At 49.0% G+C, this 23,985-nt stretch overlaps 1 protein-coding gene across 1 annotated transcript in view; it reads left to right on the top strand.

Moving 5' to 3' along the window:
- The window catches only part of LOC306766733 (titin-like), a 377,999-nt gene that overhangs the window by 246,281 nt on the left and 107,733 nt on the right, over positions 1 to 23,985 (top strand). The window contains 35 exon segments of the mRNA XM_079254554.1: positions 5,564 to 5,703; positions 5,838 to 5,964; positions 8,391 to 8,533; positions 9,940 to 10,063; positions 10,207 to 10,473; positions 10,550 to 10,647; positions 10,726 to 10,894; positions 12,946 to 13,215; positions 13,339 to 13,605; positions 13,688 to 13,966; positions 14,045 to 14,453; positions 14,592 to 14,716; positions 14,793 to 15,059; positions 15,285 to 15,554; positions 15,635 to 15,934; positions 16,145 to 16,447; positions 16,527 to 16,714; positions 16,798 to 16,912; positions 17,000 to 17,287; positions 17,384 to 17,535; positions 17,621 to 17,768; positions 17,936 to 18,235; positions 18,315 to 18,602; positions 18,684 to 18,980; positions 19,072 to 19,258; positions 20,197 to 20,312; positions 20,395 to 20,694; positions 20,866 to 21,165; positions 21,246 to 21,351; positions 21,991 to 22,187; positions 22,261 to 22,566; positions 22,647 to 22,800; positions 22,869 to 22,993; positions 23,064 to 23,182; positions 23,249 to 23,429. Of these exon segments, the coding sequence (XP_079110680.1) occupies positions 5,564 to 5,703; positions 5,838 to 5,964; positions 8,391 to 8,533; positions 9,940 to 10,063; positions 10,207 to 10,473; positions 10,550 to 10,647; positions 10,726 to 10,894; positions 12,946 to 13,215; positions 13,339 to 13,605; positions 13,688 to 13,966; positions 14,045 to 14,453; positions 14,592 to 14,716; positions 14,793 to 15,059; positions 15,285 to 15,554; positions 15,635 to 15,934; positions 16,145 to 16,447; positions 16,527 to 16,714; positions 16,798 to 16,912; positions 17,000 to 17,287; positions 17,384 to 17,535; positions 17,621 to 17,768; positions 17,936 to 18,235; positions 18,315 to 18,602; positions 18,684 to 18,980; positions 19,072 to 19,258; positions 20,197 to 20,312; positions 20,395 to 20,694; positions 20,866 to 21,165; positions 21,246 to 21,351; positions 21,991 to 22,187; positions 22,261 to 22,566; positions 22,647 to 22,800; positions 22,869 to 22,993; positions 23,064 to 23,182; positions 23,249 to 23,429 (7,425 nt within the window).

Genomic DNA, 23,985 nt, shown 5'->3' on the forward strand with positions numbered 1-23,985 from the left:
GGGTAAGTGCTGGAGCAGCTGTTGGGGACCCAGCGGGACAACTTTGTTTTCTCTGCAGGTTGACTGACGGTTGTGTCTCCTTGACACACCTGTAGGTATCAGGCTCAGATTTATCTCACCTCTAAAGGACCAAACTGTAAAGGAAGGTAAAACGGCTCACTTCGAGCTGGAGCTGTCTCACGAGAACATCCCTGTCACCTGGTACAAGAACGACATTAAAATCCACCCCAGCAGAACCGTCCTGATCCATGTGGATGGGAAGAAACACCTGCTGGAAATAAAGGAGGTGACTCTAGACGATACCTGTCAGATTAAGGCTGAGGCCAGAGGAGTTCCCTCCATGGCCAACCTGACAGTCATAGGTAAACGGACCACTTCAAGCTTCTTTCTTCCTGTCTCCTAAGTGTGTTCCTGTCCAGGTCCTGAGTGGCCGGATTGTGTCTCTCTCAGTAGCGTATTCGTACTGTTGTATGTTATATGTTGTATGTTGTGTGTGAGAGTCACCAGCATGTCCACGTTCCAGAGGGAGATCCATACTTCACGGTGAAGCTGCAGGACTTTTCCGCAGTGGAAAAAGACGACGTGGTTCTAGACTGTGAGCTCAGTAAAGACGTGGATGTGATATGGTACCACAATGAGGCCGAGGTCAAGGCGTCGAAGTCAGTGTCTGTCAAAGCAGAGGGCAAACGCAGAACCCTCGTCATCAAGAAAGTGGGAGACAAAGAGAGAGGACAATATGTTTGTGACTGTGGGACAGACAAGACGACGGCGGCGCTCCACATCGAAGGTAAAGATTGGGTTTGTTCCACCTCCACCCAGCTGGAAGCTCCTGCACCGCCTCCTAACTCCACTTCCCACCCACCCCCCTCCACAGTTCTGTATGGCAGGAAGACCGCTACAGATCTGATCTGTAGCGGTCTTCCTCCATAACTCTGTTGTTCCTGTAGCGAAACCTCGTCACTGACCTTCTGGCCCCATCTAGATGCAAATGGGTGACCTACCCGCTGTATGGTAGATGGTCCTTCCAGAGGTGGTCTCCTATCTGACTGTCTGAGGTTTCTGTGGACTTTTGTGTGTCTGTGGATCCTCCATAACTCCGAGCCTTCGTTTGTTTGTCTGTTTGCTGGTTTTATTTGATGCTTTAAACCCTGAATGAGCTCAATAAGAACTCTACCTCTTCTCTTGAACATCAGCCCGACACATTAAGGTGGTCCGTCCCATGTACGGCACCGAGGTGTTGGATGGAGAGACAGCTCAGTTTGAGGTCGAGCTGAGCGAGGACGACATCCACGGCCAGTGGAAGCTGAACGGAGAAGTCCTCAGTCCGTCCGCTGTACGTCCCGATCAAATGTCTCAGTTCTGGTTCAGTCCACTTTTGTGTGGATGTCTCAGGCGAAGACTCGCCAACATCTGGCCTCCGCTGAGCAGATGAAAGTGAACTGGGCCAGACTTTGACCTGGTGTCTTTGTTCTCTGAGTGTTTTTGGTGAAATGCTGAAGTTTGTCGACCGTCTACAGGATGTTGAGATCGTGGAGGATGGCACCAAACACACACTGGTGTTGTACAACTGCAAAGTGCCTCAGACGGGCGAGATGGTCTTCACGGCCGCTAACGCCAGGTGTTCAGCTAACCTGAAAGTGAAGGGTGAGCGTTCACCTCCTCCTGACCTCCTCAGCTCGAATGCTTTCGTTTCCATTGAAACGAACAGCTGGAGCTTCGGTTTTTATCCGCAAACATGTAATAGTCATTTACAACTTATGTAGATAAATGCTATTACACTGTCATTTCTTTTTGGACCCCTGGACTGCCTGACAACCTCCCGAGCACCAGATGTTAACTGTGTCTGTCTGAACCAACAGAGATCCCCGTCTCGTTCATTACACCGCTCTCTGACGTACACGTGTACGAACAGGACGAGGCAAAGTTTGAGCTGGAAGTTTCCAGAGAGCCTAAAAGTTTCCGTTGGCTGAAGGGAACTCAGGAGTTATCAAACGACGAGAAGTTTGAGCTCCAAGTAGAAGGAAAGCGACACATTCTGGTCGTAAAATCTGCGCGATATGATGACGAAGCCAAATATATGTTTGAGGCTGAAGACAAGAGGACTTCTGGGAAGTTGATTATCAAAGGTAAAGAGGATCATGTTTCCATGAAGGGTTGAAATGTTTCCCTAAAGCTTTATTCCTTAAAACTCCACTAGCCAGTTTCAGCTATTTTTGGTCTTTTTAGTCTAAATGATCCTGTAAAAGCTGAACCTTTAGTCCCAGTCAGCATGCAGAGCAGCATGAAGAACAACCAGAAGAACGTACATAACGTCCGACTTCTACATCCAAACGTCTAAAAAACACCTCATGAGAAAACCTTTTAGCGTTATTTAAGTTTTTTCAAAATGCAGGTGTTTCCATTAGCAATTTTTTTATTGAGAAATTTAGATTTTGCGCGACTCTAGATGTTTCGGAAACGCAGCTGTAGTGATGAAGATGTGATAAATAATCCATCTAGAGTCTGAATAAACACTACATCTGGATTGTAGACCTCCTGGACGGATAGAAACGCTGGAAAACCTCCGTAGACCAGCTGGAGGGTCACATGACCGTCACAGTCCCTCGTTGCTGGTCCTGCTGGTTTAGTGATAGACCGCAGGTGGAGTTTTAAGGGTTAAGTTACGCAGTCAAAGGAAAATCTTCTAACTCTGGCTTGGACCTGCTCCTCTGTTGGAAATGTTGCCTCTACCTCCCGAACCGTCTGCAGGCTTTAGGGAAACATCATCAGCTGTGGTTTTCCCGCCTGCTGTTGCTTTCCATTCACTCCCATATGAATGTAATTTCTTATCAGGTATTCGCCTTGAATTTATCAAGCCGATTAAATATGTGACCGTAAAGGAACGTGAGACTGCAGAGTTCAGCGTGGAACTCTCTCACGACAAAATCCCTGTGGTGTGGTACAAAAACGACGTCCGGCTGCATCCCAGCAAGGTGGTGCACATGTCGGGTGGAGGCAAGGTCCACACGCTGGCCTTCAAGGAGGTCTCGATTGACGACACCTCCATGATCAAAGTGGAAGCCATGGGAAAGACATCAGAGGCCATGCTCACGGTTCTCGGTCAGTATTGTCCTGCAGAAGGACGTCCACCCAGTATCCTCCGTGTCTTCTTCGCTTGTCTTGTGTGTCAGTAAATCCCAGTTCGGTCCGGTTCCGGCTGAATCTAATGGCTGTGTGCTTGCAGAGGGTGACCTGTACTTCACAGTCAAACTCCAGAACTATGCTGCTGTGGAGAAGGACCAGGTGGTTCTGTCCTGCGAGCTGAGCAAGGCCGCAGCCGAGGTCAAATGGTTCAAAGATGGAAAAGAAGTCTTTCAGTCCAAGAACGTTCTCGTCCAGTCCGACGGAAAGAAGCGAACGTTGGTCATCAAGAAGGTGGCGAAGAGCGATATGGGAACGTACGTCTGCGACTGCGGAACCGACAAAACCGCCGCAGACTTGAACATCGAAGGTAAATCCAGCAAAGACATGGCTCCTCCCTCATCAGGACTGCAAGCCACGCCCACAACATCCTCACAAACCCCACCGGCTGGACTCCTCCTCTTCCTCCACCCTTCATTTTTATGTTCAACATCCATCATTGTTGGATCATTAATGTTTCCCGTGTTGATCCGCTCTGAATGAGACCGACTCTCATCTTCCTGTCTCCACGTGTCCATGTGTCATCTCGTGTCTTCATACGTGTCCGTGTGTCATCTCGTGTCTTCATGCGTGTCCATGTGTCATCTCGTGTCTTCATACGTGTCCGTGTGTCATCTCGTGTCTTCATGCGTGTCCGTGTGTCATCTCGTGTCTTCATGCGTGTCCGTGTGTCATCTCGTGTCTTCATACGTGTCCGTGTGTCATCTCGTGTCTTCATGCGTGTCCATGTGTCATCTCGTGTCTTCATACGTGTCCGTGTGTCATCTCGTGTCTTCATGCGTGTCCATGTGTCATCTCGTGTCTTCATGCGTGTCCGTGTGTCATCTCGTGTCTTCATGCGTGTCCATGTGTCATCTCGTGTCTTCATGCGTGTCCATGTGTCATCTCGTGTCTTCATGCGTGTCCATGTGTCATCTCGTGTCTTCATGCGTGTCCGTGTGTCATCTCGTGTCTTCATGCGTGTCCGTGTGTCATCTCGTGTCTTCATGCGTGTCCGTGTGTCATCTCGTGTCTTCATGCGTGTCCGTGTGTCATCTCGTGTCTTCATGCGTGTCCGTGTGTCATCTCGTGTCTTCATGCGTGTCATTGTGTCATCCCGTGTCTTCATACGTGTCCATGTGTCATCTCGTGTCTTCATGCGTGTCCATGTCTCATCTCGTGTCTTCATGCGTGTCCGTGTGTCATCTCGTGTCTTCATGCGTGTCCATGTGTCATCTCGTGTCTTCATGCGTGTCCGTGTCTCATCTCGTGTCTTCATGCGTGTCGTTGTGTCATCCCGTGTCTTCATACGTGTCCGTGTGTCATCTCGTGTCTTCATGCGTGTCCGTGTGTCATCTCGTGTCTTCATACGTGTCCATGTGTCATCTCGTGTCTTCATACGTGTCCGTGTGTCATCTCGTGTCTTCATACGTGTCCGTGTGTCATCTCGTGTCTTCATGCGTGTCCGTGTGTCATCTCGTGTCTTCATGCGTGTCCGTGTGTCATCTCGTGTCTTCATGCGTGTCCGTGTGTCATCTCGTGTCTTCATACGTGTCCGTGTGTCATCTCGTGTCTTCATACGTGTCGTTGTGTCATCTCGTGTCTTCATGCGTGTCGTTGTGTCATCCTGTGTCTTCATACGTGTCCGTGTGTCATCTCGTGTCTTCATGCGTGTCCGTGTGTCATCTCGTGTCTTCATACGTGTCCGTGTGTCATCTCGTGTCTTCATACGTGTCCGTGTGTCATCTCGTGTCTTCATACGTGTCCGTGTGTCATCTCGTGTCTTCATACGTGTCCGTGTGTCATCTCGTGTCTTCATGCGTGTCCGTGTGTCATCTCGTGTCTTCATGCGTGTCCGTGTGTCATCTCGTGTCTTCATACGTGTCCGTGTGTCATCCCGTGTCTTCATACGTGTCCGTGTGTCATCTCGTGTCTTCATGCGTGTCCGTGTGTCATCTCGTGTCTTCATACGTGTCCGTGTGTCATCTCGTGTCTTCATGCGTGTCCGTGTGTCATCTCGTGTCTTCATACGTGTCCGTGTGTCATCCCGTGTCTTCATACGTGTCCGTGTGTCATCCCGTGTCTTCATACGTGTCCGTGTGTCATCTCGTGTCTTCATGCGTGTCCGTGTGTCATCTCGTGTCTTCATGCGTGTCCGTGTGTCATCTCGTGTCTTCATACGTGTCCGTGTGTCATCTCGTGTCTTCATACGTGTCCGTGTGTCATCTCGTGTCTTCATGCGTGTCGTTGTGTCATCTCGTGTCTTCATGCGTGTCGTTGTGTCATCCTGTGTCTTCATGCGTGTCGTTGTGTCCACCGTCTGTCGTCGTCATGCACACCTGTCTCTTTGCGTACCTGTCAGCTATGTTGTGGGTTCCTCTAATGTTTGTTTGACCGTCCACAGAGCGCGACATTAAGTTTGTCCGGCCGCTGTACAGTGTGGAGGTTACAGAGACCGAGTCGGCCACGTTTGAGACGGAGCTTTCTGCGGACGACTTGCACGCCACTTGGAAGCTGCAGGGAGAGACGCTCCACCCGTCTGCTGTAAGAGGACACACTTCCAGTCTCCCTCAGGATCTTTGACCGGTTTTCTGCTCCGTGTTTCTTTGGAAATGTTTTTTTCACTTCCACGTCTCCTGTCTCTGGTCGCGGCCTCAACTCTGGATGTTTGTTGTCAGGATGTAGAGATCAAGGAGGAAGGAGCTCGCCACATGTTGATCCTCTTCAACTGCAGAATGGCCATGGCGGGAAGTGTCGACTTCTCGGCGGCGAACGCCAAATCCACGGCTCAGCTCAGAGTCAAAGGTGACATCATCGATTACAGAAGCTAGCATCCCTTCATCCTGATTGGTTGCTGTCACATCCCGATAATCCCTTCATCCTGATTGGTTGCTGTCACATCCCGATAATCCCTTCATCCTGATTGGTTGCTGTCACATCCCGATAATCCCTTCATCCTGATTGGTTGCTCACATCCCGATAATCCCTTCATCCTGATTGGTTGCTCACATCCCGATAATCCCTTCATCCTGATTGGTTGCTGTCACATCCCGATAATCCCTTCATCCTGATTGGTTGCTGTCACATCCCGATAATCCCTTCATCCTGATTGGTTGCTGTCACATCCCGATAATCCCTTCATCCTGATTGGTTGCTCACATCCCGATAATCCCTTCATCCTGATTGGTTGCTGTCACATCCCGATAATCCCTTCATCCTGATTGGTTGCTGTCACATCCCGATAATCCCTTCATCCTGATTGGTCGCTGTCACATCCCGATAATCCCTTCATCCTGATTGGTTGCTGTCACATCCCGATAATCCCTTCATCCTGATTGGTCGCTGTCACATCCGATAATCCCTTCATCCTGATTGGTCGCTGTCACATCCGATAATCCCTTCATCCTGATTGGTCGCTGTCACATCCCGATAATCCCTTCATCCTGATTGGTCGCTGTCACATCCCGATAATCCCTTCATCCTGATTGGTCGCTGTCACATCCGATAATCCCTTCATCCTGATTGGTCGCTGTCACATCCGATAATCCCTTCATCCTGATTGGTCGCTGTCACATCCGATAATCCCTTCATCCTGATTGGTTGCTGTCACATCCCGATAATCCCTTCATCCTGATTGGTTGCTGTCACATCCCGATAATCCCTTCATCCTGATTGGTCGCTGTCACATCCGATAATCCCTTCATCCTGATTGGTCGCTGTCACATCCGATAATCCCTTCATCCTGATTGGTCGCTGTCACATCCCGATAATCCCTTCATCCTGATTGGTCGCTGTCACATCCCGATAATCCCTTCATCCTGATTGGTCGCTGTCACATCCCGATAATCCCTTCATCCTGATTGGTCGCTGTCACATCCGATAATCCCTTCATCCTGATTGGTCGCTGTCACATCCGATAATCCCTTCATCCTGATTGGTGGCTGTCACATCCGATAATCCCTTCATCCTGATTGGTGGCTGTCACATCCGATAATCCCTTCATCCTGATTGGTCGCTGTCACATCCCGATAATCCCTTCATCCTGATTGGTTGCTGTCACATCCCGATAAGGGATGAAGGCCATCCCAGGTTGATTCCTGGAGCTTCACCATGCAGATGGATGAGAATGATCCCAGAAGGCGTAACGAAGTGTTAATGAAGCTAACGTACATGTTTCTGGGGGGGCGAAGAGGGGGGGGTCTCCGTCCCTGCTGGTCATGTGACTGTAATGATTTTAGAAAGTTGTCATGGTTTTCTCTCAGCTCTTCTCTAATGAATCTCACCCTGAACACGCCGACGTTCTGATCTCTGGTTTAACTTCTTAATCCGATAACCAGACCTGGTCGTGGTTACACAGCTTTTCATTAACACTGAGAGTAATCTTAGTCTGTGTTGATGGAAGACGTGGTAGGACTAGTTAGGATGATAGGACTGGTTTGGGTACTGGACTGGTTTGGGTACTGGACTGGTTTGGGTACTGGGATTTGTGCTGCAGGGAGAATTTTGGTCCTTTCTGCTTTCCGTAGTAACTTAATGAAAGAAGCAGATAATGTTTCTGCTTAACTGACTTTATATATTTGCAACTGTTTAATCAGGGTGAAACATTTTAACGTTGTTTCTAACCTCCTGTCCCGACATTGTTCCTCCTGCATGTTCATCAGGTGTTCATAGTTTCAGTAAAGCTGTCAGACTGACATCCCGCTATGTGAAGCAGTAGACTGTAGATACTCTGAGTCTGAGGGCTGAAAACAGCCTGATTCCCAGCAGAACCAACAGAATCCTCTCCTACCAGAACTCTGCTGGAGCATTAGGAAACTCGGGACACATTCTCCTTTTCCAGGGAATTTGGCTGCATTTGATTGACAGGAGCAGATTCCCGGCCTGCTGATTTCGGCAGACGTGGCTTGTTGGCCAATCAGACTCTTCAGTTATTTTAGAATCCGCATGCCTTTTCCAGAGCAGGTCTTCTGTGATTGGCAGCCGGGGGGGGCATGACCCCGGGTCTGACTGGTTCCTGCCGGCCGTGTCGGAGCGACCGCAGGACGTATGCTAATGAGCGTAGCTCCACTGCGGAGCAGGAGTGCGGTGGGCCGTAGTCTTCCTCAGGGCTTCCAGCAGCCTCACCATGAGGACTGACCACTGAGGACCAGACCACTCTCTTTGGGGATTTTTTGGATCAGTTGACCTGTTTTCGGGGGGGGGACTAACAATGTCTTCTCCTCAATCCAAAGCCCGAGAGATCAGCCTGACGAGGCCTCTGAAGAATGTCACCGTCACCGCAGGGGAGACCGCCACCTTTGAGTGCGAGCTGTCATACGAAGACATCCCTGTTGAGTGGTTCCTGGGGGGTACGAAGCTGGGACCAAGCGACAGAGTAAGTCCCAACACACCTGACTCAACAGGAGTCCACTTCCTGAAACACATCATCCTCCCATCAGTCCAGGCCGGGTACTGGTTCTGGTCCAGGCCTTTGTTCCACTCCCCCATTGGTTCAGTATTTTCTTCATATAAGGTCCTGCTGCCGGAGGTAGAGGATTCCAGTTGAGCATTCGATCCTGCTTTAGAAGCTTTGTGCCCCGCCAGCGTTTCTCTGTGGTTATTTTTAACCGCTGCGGGGGCCAGACTCGCAGGCAGGTGGCAACAGGAGGTCTTCATCAGCTCCAGCTTCAGAAGCACAGGAACCGTCAGAAATGTTCAGTCGTCTTGTTTTCAGGGTGAAATCAGCGTCGGCCTGAAAGCAGTTCAAACGTAACACACTGAATAGTTCCTTTATGTGAGGCGACCTGAGAGCGCGTGAAAATAAAAGCTGCACTTTAAACAACACATCAATATCTTTCACATCTTTTCCTGCCGTCTGATTAAACTAATCCTCGTCACACCGCTTGTTGTGGTCGCCACACAGGAACCATGTTCTGCTCATTGATCAGCTGATCCTGGTGTGTTTTCCTATAAACACCTGGTGATGAAGATCTGCTTTACTTCCCTTCGGCGAGTTACTCCAACATGCAGGAGATGTGCTGTCAGCTCATCTGTGGGGGGTCAGGGGGCTTTTGATTTAGATTTGGGAGGGAAACAGCTGCCTGAGTTTGTTTCAGCTGTCAGATCTCAGCTGACAGGACAGCGTCTTGCAGAACATCCTTTCAATGCCTGGGACACCTTACAGGCAGCACCCAGGGCACAGTTTAAATCTTTGTGTGAGCATCTCCGTTTGCAGTAACCATAAAGTAGTTAAATATAAGCTGGAATAGCTCTGACCTGTTAGACAAAAATCAGGGATTCACTTAAAACCTCAGCTTAAACCCTCAGGCTGTGCTGAGGGAAAAGAGGTTGATGGATAAAATGGTGGATAGAAAGATGGATGGAAAGAAGATGATTAGAATCATGTAATTTATTGATCCCAAGCAGGGACATTAACTCATTGGCTGCCAGCTATTTTTATGGCAGAGAGCCCCATGCTGCCAGCATTTTGGCTCGTCTGTAAGAATCCTCAGAACATGGAGCTCCAGAACTACAGACTACATTCACAGAAGATGTCTTTGGACGTCTTTGGTAGTGAACGTTCGGATTAGAAAAGATGTCAAAAGCCCAGGGGTTCAGGGTTTAACCTGCCAGGCATAGCTGAGGGAAAGATAATCTGTAGACCAGACCACAAAGAAGCTGAACTGAGCCCTCTAAAACTGAGCCCTGGATAGGTTAGATAGGTTTAACGCATGCAGTAACCTGCCAGACGAAGCTGAGGGAGTCAGAAAGCTGGGCTGATGGGCTGTGGTTAACGTGCAGGTGGTGCTGAAGATTGACGGTACAGTCCACAGCGTCACGGTGAGAAACGTCCAGATGAGCGAAGCTGGCCAAGTCAAGCTCACCGCCAAGAACTTCCAAACCGAGGCCAACCTCATCGTCAAAGGTGAGACCAGTTCAACCATTTCAACCAGTTCTCCCCGCCCCTGCCGTGACCGGCTTCACTCCGGCTGAGTTAGAACATCATTTCTGTTTTTATGGACCCATAATAAGTTTCCCTAAACAGAACCACTGTCCTTGTGTGATCAGAACCAGCGGTGGAGTTCACGAAACCCCTGGAGGACCAAACGGTGGAGGAGGAATCCACTGCCACCCTCGAGTGCGAAGTTTCCAGGGAGAACGCCGAGGTGCAATGGTTAAGGGACGGACAGGAGATCCGTAAAAACAAGAAGTACGAAATTATTGTGGATGGCCGCAAGAGAACTCTGCTGATCCACGAATGCACCCTGGACGACTCAAAGATGTACACGTGTGACGCCAAAGATTTCAAAACCTCCTGCTTCCTTAACGTTGAACGTGAGTGCATCTGAGAGCACTTCTGATAAGTACCTGAACCAGAGATGCATCCTGAACTTCATGTTTCTGTTGACAGCTCCACGTGTCGAGTTTTCTAAGCCACTCCGTGATGTCGAGGTTAGAGAGAAGGAAACTGCCAGGTTTGAATGTGAAGTCTCCAGAGAGGACGTCAAAGTAAGCCCACATCCTTTCCAAGAGTCTGTCCTTCCTCTTCGGCCTTTCTGAGACCTTCTCTTCCTGTTCACCTCGCAGGTCCGCTGGTTCAAGGATGGAACTGAAATCAGAAAGGGGAAGAAATATGAAATTGTCGCCCAAGGCCGCCAACACATCCTCATCATCAACAAGTCCGCGTTTGATGATGAAGCTGAATATGAATGTGATGCCAGGACCTCCAAGTCCTCCGGCATGCTCACAGTTGTCGGTAAGAACATAAGCGCAATGAAGTCAGTCTACTTCAGTGTGTCTGAATCTGAAAAAAACTTTACTAATCAGAAAATAGACGTTACAGATCAGATAATAAACTTTACAATCAGAAAATAAACTTTACAAATTAGAAAATGAAGTGACCTCTATCAATCATAACAAACCATTATATAAACTTTACAAATGAGAAGATTAAAAAAACTTTACAAAAGAACCATTACAAATTAAACAATAATGTGAACTTTACAATGTATAAAATGACCTTTATTGTTCAAATATAAAGTAAACTTTACAAGTAAAAAATAAACTTTACAAATCTGAAAATAAACTTTACAATCAGAAAATAAGCTTTGCAAATCAGAAAATCAACTTTAGTAATCAGTAAATAGCCGTTACAGATCAGACAATAAACTTTACAATCAGAAAATAAACTTCACGAATCAAAATATAAACTTTGCAATCAGTAAATAAACTTTACGAATCAGGAAAAAACTTTACAAATCAGAAAATGAATTGATCTCTATCAATCATAACAAATCTTTATATAAGCTTTGCAAATTAGAAGATTAAGTAAACTTTACAAGTGACAAAAGAACCTTTACAAATTAAACAATAACATAAACTTTACAATGTATAAAATGACCTTTATTGTTGAAATATAAATTGAACTTTACAAATAAAAAAATAAACTTTATAAATCTGAAAATAATGTAAGCTTCACATAATATGAAATGAACTTTACAAGTTAGGAAAAAGGTAAACATTTGTAGTAGTGGTATTTCCAACTACAGCTGAACAAAATGCAGGTGCTGTGTTCTGGTGCTGTTAACAGGAAATCTCCACCCCAACCTGCTGCGGAGTCAGCCAACCCAAACAGCCTAGACCCTGAAGAACCGGCATGAAGTAAACTTTACAAGTCAGACAATGAAGTAAACTTTACAACTTGGAAAATGTAGTAAACTTTACAAATAATAACGTAAACTTTACAATTACAAGTTTGAAAATAATGTAACTTTACAAATGAGAAATGAAACTTTACTAATTCAAACATAATGTAAACTTCAAAATCAGAACTTTATGTCAAAACATACTGTGTACTTCACAAAATATCAAATAAACTTTAGTATAAGTACTCTAAAGTACTAATAAGTACTAAGTATTAAAACAGAGTACACATTGCAAAGCAGATGATGAAGAAACTAATCAGAAAAAAAAGCACAAATCAGATATTAAACTATTCAAATCAGAATATAAAGTAAAGTTTACATTTTGATTTGTAAAGTTTAAAATCTGATTTAAAATAAACTTCACATGTAAGAAAATAAACTTTACAAGTTGTAAAATGACCTGTTAAAGTCATAAAGTAAACTTTACAGGTTTAGAAATAATGTAAGCTTTACAGATCAGAAAATAATTTAAACTTCTAAAAAATACAAGATATTACAAGTTATTTGTAAAAACATTTGTGCCACGTTTTACATGCCTACTTTAGAATGAATCACAGAGAGAGGAAAGCTAAGATTGTCCAGACTTTATGTTGTATATAGAAGTACTGCTGCTCCAGCTGCCTGAAGCAGAGGTGCTTCATCGACACTCAAAGGTTTCGTACTGGAGATTAAACTGTTTTTCTGCTATCTGCTGATGCTGCTAAATATTTATCCATAAAGGAACTTCCTTTTAGGAATCTGTGGTGATTTTTCAGCGTAGAACAAATATTCAATACATATTTAATAAATTTACGGTTTTTTAGATTTTCAATCTTTATTTGTAGATTTAATTTGTTCCTACTTGTTCTGGTTTCAGAAATGCAGATAGAAGTTATAAAATCTGTGTCCTTATCCCTGTTTCCTAGCATGCTCTGTGTCTTTTCCCCTGAGCTCGTCTTCTCAGGCAGCATGTCCTTCATCACTCTGTTCATTTAACATTCTGTCTGTCAGAAAGTGAAAGAGAAAGTATCTGGGTTCCTGATGAGGATGTAGCTTGTTCCCGCTGGCTCTGACCACGTTGTTCTCCTGATCCATCTGACCTCACATGTTTCTCTGTCTGCAGAGGAAGAGGCCAGGTTCACTAAGAACCTGTCCAACGTGGAGGGGACGGAAACAGACAGCGTCAGGCTGGTCTGCGAGGTCTCCAAACCCACTGCTGATGTCACCTGGTACAAAGGAGACGAGGAGCTGCCGGAGGGCGGCCGCTACGAGCAAACTGTGGACGGGAAGAGGAGGATCCTCCTTATCCAGGACCTGAAGATGAGTGACCCCGGAGAGTACAGCTGCAGGCTGAGTCCCACCGTTAAAACCTCTGGAAACCTCAAGATTAACGGTATGGATCCCATCTCTCTTGATGGTGATGATGACGAGGCCCATCATCACCATCATGTGTATATTATATGTAAAAATCTGTAAAACTGTTGGACCCGAACAAGAACCCCTCTCTGTGCTGCAGAACTGGCTGCTGAGTTCATCTCCAGACCTCAGAACCAGGAGGTGGTGGAGGGCCAGAAGGCCGAGTTTACCTGCTCCGTTTCCAAGGAAACCTTCGATGTCAAATGGATGAAGGGCGACAAGGAGCTGGAGGCGGGAGACAAGTACCAGATGGTGACTGATGGGAAGAGGCGAGCGCTGGTCATCAAGGACTGTGAGCTCAAAGATGAGGGTGGGTACGTGGTCCAGATAGGAGCGACCAGAGCCAGCGCCGACCTCACTGTGCTCGGTAAGCTCCGCCCACTAACGCTGCAATGGTAAAGCTGTGTCTTTATATGTGTAAACTCATCAACGTCTGCTGCTTCCTGCAGAGAGACTGAAGATCATCACTCCTCTAAAGGACACGGAGGGTAAAGAAGGTCAGGAGGTGGTCCTGAACTGCGAGGTGAACATAGATGGAGCCAAAGCCAAGTGGCTGAAGAACGAAGAGACGCTGTTCGAGAGCAGCAAGTACACCATGGTCCAGAGAGACAACGTCTTCTCTCTGAGGATCAGAGACGCCCAGAAGGGAGACGAAGCCAACTACAGCATCACTCTGACCAATCAGAGAGGAGAACACGCCAAGAGCTCCTGCAACTTCACGGTCAAAGGTAAATCCGTCATCAGCCTTCAGCCAATCAGACGAGCAGAGAACGGTTTCTAATCTGATGTAACTCTGTATCGCTCAGAGGAGAGTCTGAGGATCGTGGTGCCTCTGGAGGACATCGACACTCAGGAAAAGAAGACCATCAGCTTCTCCTGCAAGGTCAACAGACCCAACGCCACCCTGAAGTGGATGAAGGCGGGTCAGGAGGTCACATTCAACAAACGCATCGTCTACAGAGTCGACAAAGACAAGCACACGTTGACCATCAAAGACTGCACGCTGGCAGATGAGGGCGAGTACACTGCCGTGGCCGGAGACAACAAGTCCACCGCTGAGCTGATCATCAGCGAGGCGCCCACAGACTTCAACGTGCATCTGAAGGACCAGACCATCACTGAGTTCGAGGATGCAGAGTTCACCTGCGAGCTGACCAAAGAGAAGGCTGAAGTGAAGTGGTACAGGAACGGCAGGGAGATCAGAGAAGGGCCCAGGTGTGTTACCATGGAGAAGGGGGAGGCGGTTTCCATGGATACAACATGGACTGTGCTCGACTCTAGATGTTGTGGATATGTAGACTAACATCAGCCCGATCCCATAAAAACTCAGTTTCGTCTGCTTTCTTTGACCAGATATTCGTTCCTGAGGGAAGGAAAAAGCTGCACGCTGCGCATCAAAGAGTGCAGACCCGACGACGAGTGTGAATATGCCTGCGGGGTGGACGAAAAGAGGTCCAGAGCCAGGCTGTTTGTTGAAGGTACGGGTCATTGGTTCGACCGGGATCCTGTTCTGCTCTGTCTTCACCGCTGTCGATCTGTCTGTCTGTCCTGCAGAGACACCGGTGGAGATTGTACGGCCGCCGCAGGATGTATTTGAACCCCCGGGCTCTGACGTTGTGTTTGAGGTGGAGCTCAACAAGGACCGGGTGGAGGTGAAGTGGCTGAGAAACAACATGACGGTGGTCCAGGGAGACAAGTACCAGATGATGAGTGAAGGGAAACTCCACCGGCTGCAGGTCTGTGAGATCAGACCACGAGACCAGGGAGAGTACAGGGTCATCGCTAAAGACAAAGATGCCAAGGCCAAGCTGGAGCTGGCAGGTGAGAAACCGTCCATCAGGGAGGCTACTTCCCTGGAAACCTCACAGAGATCCAGTTTTTCTACAACTTTATTCTGACTGGTCTGAAATGATCGAGCAATTAGTTTTTGTTTGTGTGTAAAATCTTCACTTCCCTGCAGGTTGTGATGAAGCCTGGCAGCAAAACTGAGGGCAGAATCCATTTTTCTGTCTCACCATGTCTCCTCTCTCCTCCGTTGTCCTCCAGCTGCTCCTCAGATGAAGACCACCGACCAGAGCTACATCACAGACGCCGGGAAGCCCATCATCATGGCTGTCCCCTACAGCGCCTACCCGAAGGCCGAGGCAGACTGGCTATACAACAGCCTGAGCCTGCCCAAAGACAACATCCACACCTCAGCTGATCGTACAGAGTACCGGCTGAAGGACCCCAAGAAGTCTGATGAGGGCCGATACAGAATCATCATCAAGAACAAACACGGTGAAGGCGAAGCTTTCATCAGCCTGGACGTCATCGGTGAGCTTCCCGACGGTTTGTCGACTACAGCTAACCTCGTCCGGTCATTCATCTTAAATCTCATGAATATATTTTCCCAGATGTCCCAGGGCCGGTGAAGAACCTGCAAGTGGTCGACACAGCCGATGGCGAGGTCAGCCTGGCATGGGACGAGCCTGAGAGCGACGGTGGCAGCAAGGTGATCGCCTATGTGGTGGAGAGACGTGACGTGAAGAGGAAGACGTGGACTCTGGCCACTGATCACGCCGAGAGCCCTGAATACACAGTGACCGGGCTGCAGAAGGACTCCTTCTACCTGTTCAGGGTTTGCGCCCGAAACCGGGTCGGCAGCGGGCCCCTCGTGGAAACTGACAAGGCGGTGCAAGCCAAGAACAAGTTTGGTAAGATTTCCTCTGACACGAGACGTCTGATAGAAGGAACTGAAATCGGCACCTGTAATAAACCGACTTCTTGCAAATTTATTTCATTATTCTGATAAAAAAAAGGAAACAGGGGTGGTCCGAGAGGAGACTCCGACGGAACGCCGCTACGTTCTGTTCAGATATCTGTCATGTTGGAACTTCTCAGCTACAGAATCCTCTTCCTTTTAGATGTTCCTGATGCTCCTCTGAACATCATTGTGGGAAATGTCACCAAGTTCGGCTGCACCGTCTCCTGGGAGCCTCCCGTATCCGACGGAGGTTCCCCCATCACCTCCTACATCATCGAGCTGCGTGACAGGACGTCGGTGAAGTGGACACCCGTCCAGGTGACCAAAGCTGACGAGCTGAGCGCCATTGTCAACGACGTCATTGAGAACAAAGAGTACATTTTCAGAGTTAAAGCTGAAAACAAAGCCGGCGTCGGGAAGCCCAGTGCTGCCTCGCAGCCTGTCAAGATCATGGACCCGATCGGTGAGCGGTGCCGCCGTCAAACACATCTCATATGGTCGGAACGCTCATGGCATTAACATTAATCATGTTCCTGTTTCAGAGCGCCCCAGCCCCCCCCTGAACCTGACCCATCATGACCAGAACAAGAACTCTGTGAATCTAAACTGGGAGACTCCTCTGAAGAATGGCGGCAGCATGATCACCGGGTATATCGTTGAGCGCTGCGAGGATGGTACTGATAAGTGGCTGCGCTGCAATGCCCGTCTCTGCCAGGACCTTTTCTACAAGGTGAGGATCCTGCTCAGAATCGATCCAGTCCGCTTTGTCTCTTCATTCTGCTCGAGTCTTCAAAGTTTCTTCTTCTTCTGCAGGTTTCTGGTCTGAAATATGGAACCAAATACAACTATAGGGTGTTTGCTGAAAATGCTGCTGGGATCTCTGACCCATCCAACACTATCGGACCTCTGCTGGCCGACGACCCGCACGGTGAGATGCTGAGATCCGGGCAGTTTCTTCATAAGACGGGATAGTTTCAGTCCGTTTTGAATCTCATGGTGTCTGTTTCCTCTGCAGTCGGTCCGACCTTTGACCTGAGTGCTTTCAAAGACGGACTTGAGGTGATCGTCCCTCAGTCTCTCACCATCAGAGTCCCCATCACTGGATACCCAACCCCCGTCGCCAAGTGGACTTTTGGAGAGAAGGAACTGACCACTGCAGACGAGCGGGTCTCTATGATGACCAAGTCCACGTTCACAGAGCTGGTGGTCACACCCAGCGTCCGCCCCGACAAAGGAACCTACACCCTGCAGCTGGAGAACGATGTCACTACTGTTTCTGGAGACATCGAAGTCAACGTCATCGGTACACCAGAAAACCGAATTCTCACTCATACATCATTTTCTGCTTCAGCATTCACAAATAAACTGAAATTTATTATGTTTCTGTTTGTGTCGGCAGCGGCGCCAAGTGCTCCGAAGGACTTCAAGGTTCTGGAAGTGACCCGACAGCACGTCCACCTGAGCTGGGAGGCTCCAGACCATGACGGAGGAAGTCCTCTGACGGGCTATCAGGTGGAGAAACGGGACGTGTCCCGGAAGACCTGGGTCAAGGTAGGGAATCAGTATCTGCTTCTCAGAGAGAGTCAGCAAGACTGTGGCCTGTTGATGGTGATGAAGGTGTCAAAATGTCTCTCAGGTGGTCACAGGAATCTTGGATCTGGAGTTCACCGTCACCGATGTGGTTGAAGGGAAGGAATACCTGTTCAGAGTCACCGCCTGCAACAAGTGTGGACCAGGAGAGCCGGCATACATCGATGAACCCGTCAACGTCTCCTCTCCAGCCAGTGAGTCGCAGCTGCCATTACAAGACTTCTGACCAATCCCTATTTGACTGTCATTTCACCTGCCATCCAATAACAGTGGAGTTTTAACAGTCATGTCTTTGTGTTCATCTAAGTTGTAGTCAGACATTCTGCTTAAGTCTGAACTTCTAACTTCTGCCCACCAACAGCCGTCCCAGACCCCCCAGAGAACCTGAAGTGGAGAGACAAGTCCGCTAGCGGCATCTTTCTGACTTGGGAGCCACCCAAGTACGACGGTGGCACCGGAATTCGAGGTTATAATGTGGACCGTTGCCAGAGAGGAACAGATAAGTGGGAGCCCTGTGGAGACATGGTGCCGGAGCTGAAGTGTCAGGTGACAGGTCTAATCGAGGGCCAGTGGTACGCCTACAGAGTCCGAGCTCTGAACCGACTTGGTGCCAGCCGACCTTGCAAGGCCACTGATGAGATCCAGGCCGTTGATCCCAAAGGTACCTGCAAATTTTTCCAAACTCATCACTGACCTTTAGTCAAAAAACAAGAACATCCTCATCCTTGTTGCTCCCACAGAACCTCCAGAGATCCAGCTGGATGCCAAGCTGTTGGCCGGTCTGACTGCCAACGCCGGCAGCAAGATCGAACTTCCTGCTGAGGTGAAAGGTAAGCCAGAGCCCCGTGTAAAATGGACCAAGGCCGACCTGGTCCTCAAACCCGACGACAGGGTGTCCATCGACACCAAGCCAGGACACTCCACTGTCACCATCACAAAGACCAAGAGAGATGACAGCTCCACCTACATCATCGAGGCCACCAACAGCAGTGGGCGTGCCACCGCCACCGTGGACGTCAATATTCTGGGTAAGACCGGAGACCATTAAAGGAAACGTAGACTCAATTAGTGTCTGCTGGATTAAATATTACATTTGTGCCTAAAACCAGACAAACCTGGTCCTCCTGCTGCCTTTGACATCTCTGAGATCACCAATGAGACTTGCTTCCTGGCCTGGAATCCTCCACGTGACGATGGCGGTTCTAGGGTCACCAACTACATTGTGGAGCGGCGGGCCACCGACAGCGAGATCTGGCACCGGCTGTCCTCCACCATCAAACAGACCACATACAAAGCCGTGGGCCTGGTCAAGTTCAAGGAGTATATCTTCAGAGTGTTTGCCGAGAACCAGTTTGGTGTCGGTCCGCCGGCTGAACATGCGCCCATCATTGCCAGATACCCCTTCGGTAAGTCACCAACCATCAGGCTGTTTGTTAAGGGAAACATCTGACTTCCTGGAAACAGAATGAAACATAACCTTGGCTATCTTGTCCTCAGACACTCCTGGAGCTCCTTACAAGCTGGAAGGTTCGGACATCGCCAAGGACTCTCTGACTCTGACCTGGTACGAGCCGGACGAGGATGGAGGAAGTCCCATCACAGGATACTGGGTGGAGCGATATGAGCCCGATCACGACAAGTGGATACGCTGCAACAAGCTTCCCATTAAAGACACCAACTACAGGTCTGTCCCGGGACAGGGAACCTTCAAATATATGCTTCGTATGAACATGTTCAATCCCTTCATCAGCCACGCTAGGGGTGAGCAATATCGTATCGCTTGCAGCAATACTGAGTCACGTGTAATAATTAAACATTTCTAGTCCAATGGCATAATTTATCTGCATCTTAACCATAAGGGAACATGGCCAAGTAGATTACAGTGTGGCTGTATAATACAGAATGTTGATTTTGCTTCAAACAATGAAAAATAGTGATTGACTTGTTTCTAAAGACACTCAGGCAGCATCCGGAGGTGAGCCTGGACAAATACCAAAGTAGATCTGCAAGCCATTGCACCTCACTGCTGCCATTTAAGCTACTCTGTTGCTGTATTTACGGAGTATTCCTGGACCAACATAGTGGCTGGTTTTCAAACCAGTAAAGCTGAAAGTGACTGCTGTGTACAAGTTTACACAACTGTATCAGGATGCTGAGATTGATTTATAAATAAACGGAGAGTCCATCATTATCTGGCTGTTGGTACAGCAGCAATGTGCGGTGATGAAGGAAACTGAGGAAGCAACAGTGGAATCAAACTGTTGAGTCGAATGATGTCAGTCCGAAGCGTCGGTCTGGGACAGCGTCGGCCCGAGGCGTCGGCCCGAGGCGTCGGCCTGAGGCGTCGGTCTGGGACGGTGTCGACCCCCGTGGTGTCGAGGGGAAAAAGGGGATTGCAACACAAAAGAAATAAATGGCCGTCCAAAGTTCCAGTAAAAGGTGGGATTTTATTTCCGAAGCAATTCAAACCGAAGGAACAATGAGGCACAACTTCAAACATCCTGTGACAGGAGAAAAATCCACCATTTTAAATTAAACTATAACCTGGCGTTGGCAGCGGGGATCGCTGCTTGGAGTTCGTAGTTCTTGCTGCTTGCAGCTCAAGTTGTTTTTTCCTTGCAGAGTCAAAGGACTTCCTACCAGAAAGAAGTACAAGTTCCGAGTCCTTGCTGAGAATCTGGCTGGAACTGGAAAACCCAGCAAGGAGACCGATCCCATCCTTGTGAAAGACCCCATCGGTACGCAGTGTTTTTCTTCCCACTGTGGCTGTGTTTGAAATCCTTTCAGAGAACTAAACCGGTGTGGTCACTCCTGTTCCAGATCCTCCATGGCCCCCCGGGAAGCCCTCTGTGAAGGATGTGGCTAAGACGTCCTGCTTCCTGATGTGGACCAAACCCGAGCACGACGGCGGAGCAAAGATCGACAGCTATGTGATTGAGATGCTGAAAAGTGGAACCATGGACTGGATCCGCGTGGCGGAGAACATCAACCTCGTGGAGCACTTCCTGAAAGGCCTGATGGAGAAGCAGGAGTATTCGTTCAGGGTGCGAGCCATCAACGTGGCTGGCGAGAGTGAACCCAGCGAGCCCAGCGACCCGGTACTCTGCAAGGAGAGACTGAGTAAGAACAACTCATCCTGGGTTAGAGTCTAGCTTAGACCTGGTCCAACATGTTGGAACTGAACTGTGGTGGTTCTTCAGGTTTACGCATCAGGAAACTGTCTTCAGTGTAAATATACCACCTGCATGATGATAAGTAGAACCTCATGAAGAATGTCTCTGTCCTCCTCAGATCCTCCTTCAGCTCCTCGCTGGTTGGCGGTCATCAGCATCAGCAGGAACAGCGCCGAGCTGAAGTGGACTGTTCCTGAGCGTGATGGGGGATCCAGGATCACTAACTACGTCGTGGAGAAGCGCGACGTCCGGCGTAAAGGCTGGCAGGCCGTGGACACAACCGTCAAGGAACTCAAGTACACCGTGTCACCGCTCAACGAAGGATCGCTCTACGTGTTCCGAGTTGCCGCCGAGAACGCCGTGGGCGTGGGACCGTTCTGTGAGCTGGAGGACTCGGTTCTGGCCAAGGACACCTTCAGTAAGATGGAGACCAGATGAGTGGTTTCAAACCCTATATCTGATGAAGATGCGGATGATGATGATGATACTTTGTTGCAGCTACACCCGGACCGCCGTACGCCCTGGAAGTCAATGCCGTGACCAAAAGATACGTGGACTTGCTGTGGGAAGCACCAAAGAATGATGGCGGCAGACCAATCCTCAGGTTTGTCTTTACCCCGATAACCGAGTCTCCTGAAGCAGCTGATCCAGAACAAACTGGTCTCCAGTGGACCAGACCAGTAAGAGGAGAGCATGATTACCAGTAAAATGTATTTAGTGATTGTGGGGATATATTGTCCAGTTTTCAGACGCCTCTAAGTTTCTATTAAGCAACAAGTGACTAGTCTTCTTCTGGTGTTATTGGAAACCCCAAACACACACGCGCACACACCGTCCCAGTCCCAGTCCCAGTCCTAGTACCAGTCCCAGTCCCAGTATCAGATTCAGTCCCAGTCCCAGTCCCAGTCCTAGTACCAGTCCCAGTCCCAGTATCAGATTCAGTCCCAGTCCCAGTCCTAGTACCAGTCCCAGTCCCAGTCCCAGTCCCAGTCCCAGTCCTAGTACCAGTCCCAGTCCCAGTATCAGATTCAGTCCCAGTCCCAGTCCTAGTACCAGTCCCAGTCCCAGTATCAGATTCAGTCCCAGTCCCAGTCCCAGTATCAGACCCGGTATCAGTCCCAGTCCCAGTATCAGACCCAGTATCAGTCCCAGTCCCAGTATCAGACCCAGTATCAGTCCCAGTCCCAGTATCAGACCCACCCTGGGTCCAGATCTGAAGGGACCTCCCGTCTCCTTGCTGCAGGTATTCCATAGAGAAGAAGGAGAAACTGGGAACCCGTTGGGTGAAATGTGGGAAGACTTCGGGTCCAGACTGTAAGTACCGCGTGACGGACGTCATCGAGGGAACAGAGGTGCAGTTCCAGGCTCGCGCTGAGAACGAGGCCGGTGTCGGACACCCCAGCGAACCCACCGAGATCGTCACCATCGAGGATCCAACAGGTTTGTCCCATAAAGCCTCCGTCTCAGATCACCGAGCGCCCAGAGTCTGATGCGTCTGTCCGTCCCCATCCAGGCGTGCCGTCGCCACCCGTGGAGCTGCACGTCACCGGAGCCAGCCGGGACTTCCTCTCCATCGCCTGGAAGCCCCCGCAGCAGGACGGCGGCTCCCCCGTTCGCGGATACCACATCGAGATGTGCGAGGCCGGGACGGAGAAGTGGATGAGGGTCAACTCTCGTCCAGTAAAGGAGCTGCAGTACCGCGTGGAAGAAGGCGTGGTCCCCGAGAAGGAGTACATCCTGAGAGTCAGGGCCATCAACGCCGTCGGCGTCAGCGAGCCCTCCGACATGTCCGAGAACGTCTTCGCCAAAGACTCGGACTGTAAGGCGATGGACGGCGTCCATCTTGGTCCTCCGGAAGCCGTGTCCGCCCAGCTCAGATGTGTGTCCTTGTGCTTGCAGGCAACCCGACGCTGGAGTTCCAGACTCTGGACCTGGTCGTTGTGGAGACGGAGAAGCTCCACATCCCGGTCCCGTTCAGAGCCGTCCCCTCGCCCAGGATCACCTGGCACAAAGACGGCAAGGAGCTGAAGGCCGACGACCGCATCGGGTTCAGGTGAGAAGCGGTCTGGAGCGGAGGCGTCGGCTCCGGGTGCAGCGGCTAACGGGACTGTTTCCCCACAGGTCGGAGTACACGTCCTGCCACCTGGAGGTGGACAGCAGCGTCCATCCGGACGCCGGCGTCTACAAAGTAACGCTGGAGAACAAGCTGGGAAGCGCCAGTGCCACCATCAACGTCAAAGTCATCGGTAAGCAATCACACGCCTCTGACTCCTCCTCCTCCCTGCTCGCTCCCTAACGCCGGTCCTCCTCCTGCAGGTCTTCCTGGTCCCTGTAAGGAGATCATCGCCTCTGAGATCACAAAGAGCTCCTGCAAGGTGTCCTGGGATCCTCCAGACTACGATGGCGGCAGCCCGATTCTCCACTACGTCCTGCAGGTCTGACACGCCCCCCGGCTCATGTCCGGCTGTAGATCTGGACTCTGATGTTTGTCCTGTTTGCAGCGGCGCGAGGCCGGGAGGAGGACGTACGTCAACATGATGTCCGGAGAGAAGAAGGTGAGCTGGACGATCAAAGACCTGATCCCCAACGGAGAGTACTACTTCAGAGTCCAGGCCGTCAACAAGATCGGAGGAGGAGAGTTCCTCGAGCTGCGGAGCCCGGTGATCGCAGAGGACCAGAAACGTACGGACCTTCTGTTTACTTTGCAGGGAATCCACTTCCATTCACCTCCATCAGAAATCAACGCAACCTGTTTGATGCAGAGAAAAATACGTTAAAAAGTTCCATAAAAACATTCAGATCCGAACAGAACCACGCTTTGATTCATTATTATATACTTTACATTTTTATGGCATTTTGGTCTGAAAATCAGCCTCAATTAAAGAAAAAATAACAAAAACATAAAATATGAATATTGATATTTTATTTTTCACTTCCTTTTATCTGGTTTCATTCAAGATAAAATGTTTATTTATTTATTTGTTTGTTTGTTGAATTGTCCATCCCTTTTTTTCCCCAAAATTTTTCAAATTGAATTAAATTAAATTAAATTAAATTTCATTTTTCACACTTTATTCACACACCTATAGGAAGACAAATGAGATTAGGAAAAATTAGGAAACATATAAATCATCAAAAAAATTAATATTTTTTTCTCCTTTTAAATCCTAAATTTTCAAACCAGCTTCAGTCAAAACCGCAACTTTTTATAAATGTTTTCAGCTTCAATCCAAAAAGC

The sequence above is a fragment of the Telmatherina bonti genome (assembly GCF_933228915.1).
Source record: "Telmatherina bonti genome assembly, chromosome: 15".
Taxonomy (NCBI): domain Eukaryota; kingdom Metazoa; phylum Chordata; class Actinopteri; order Atheriniformes; family Telmatherinidae; genus Telmatherina; species Telmatherina bonti.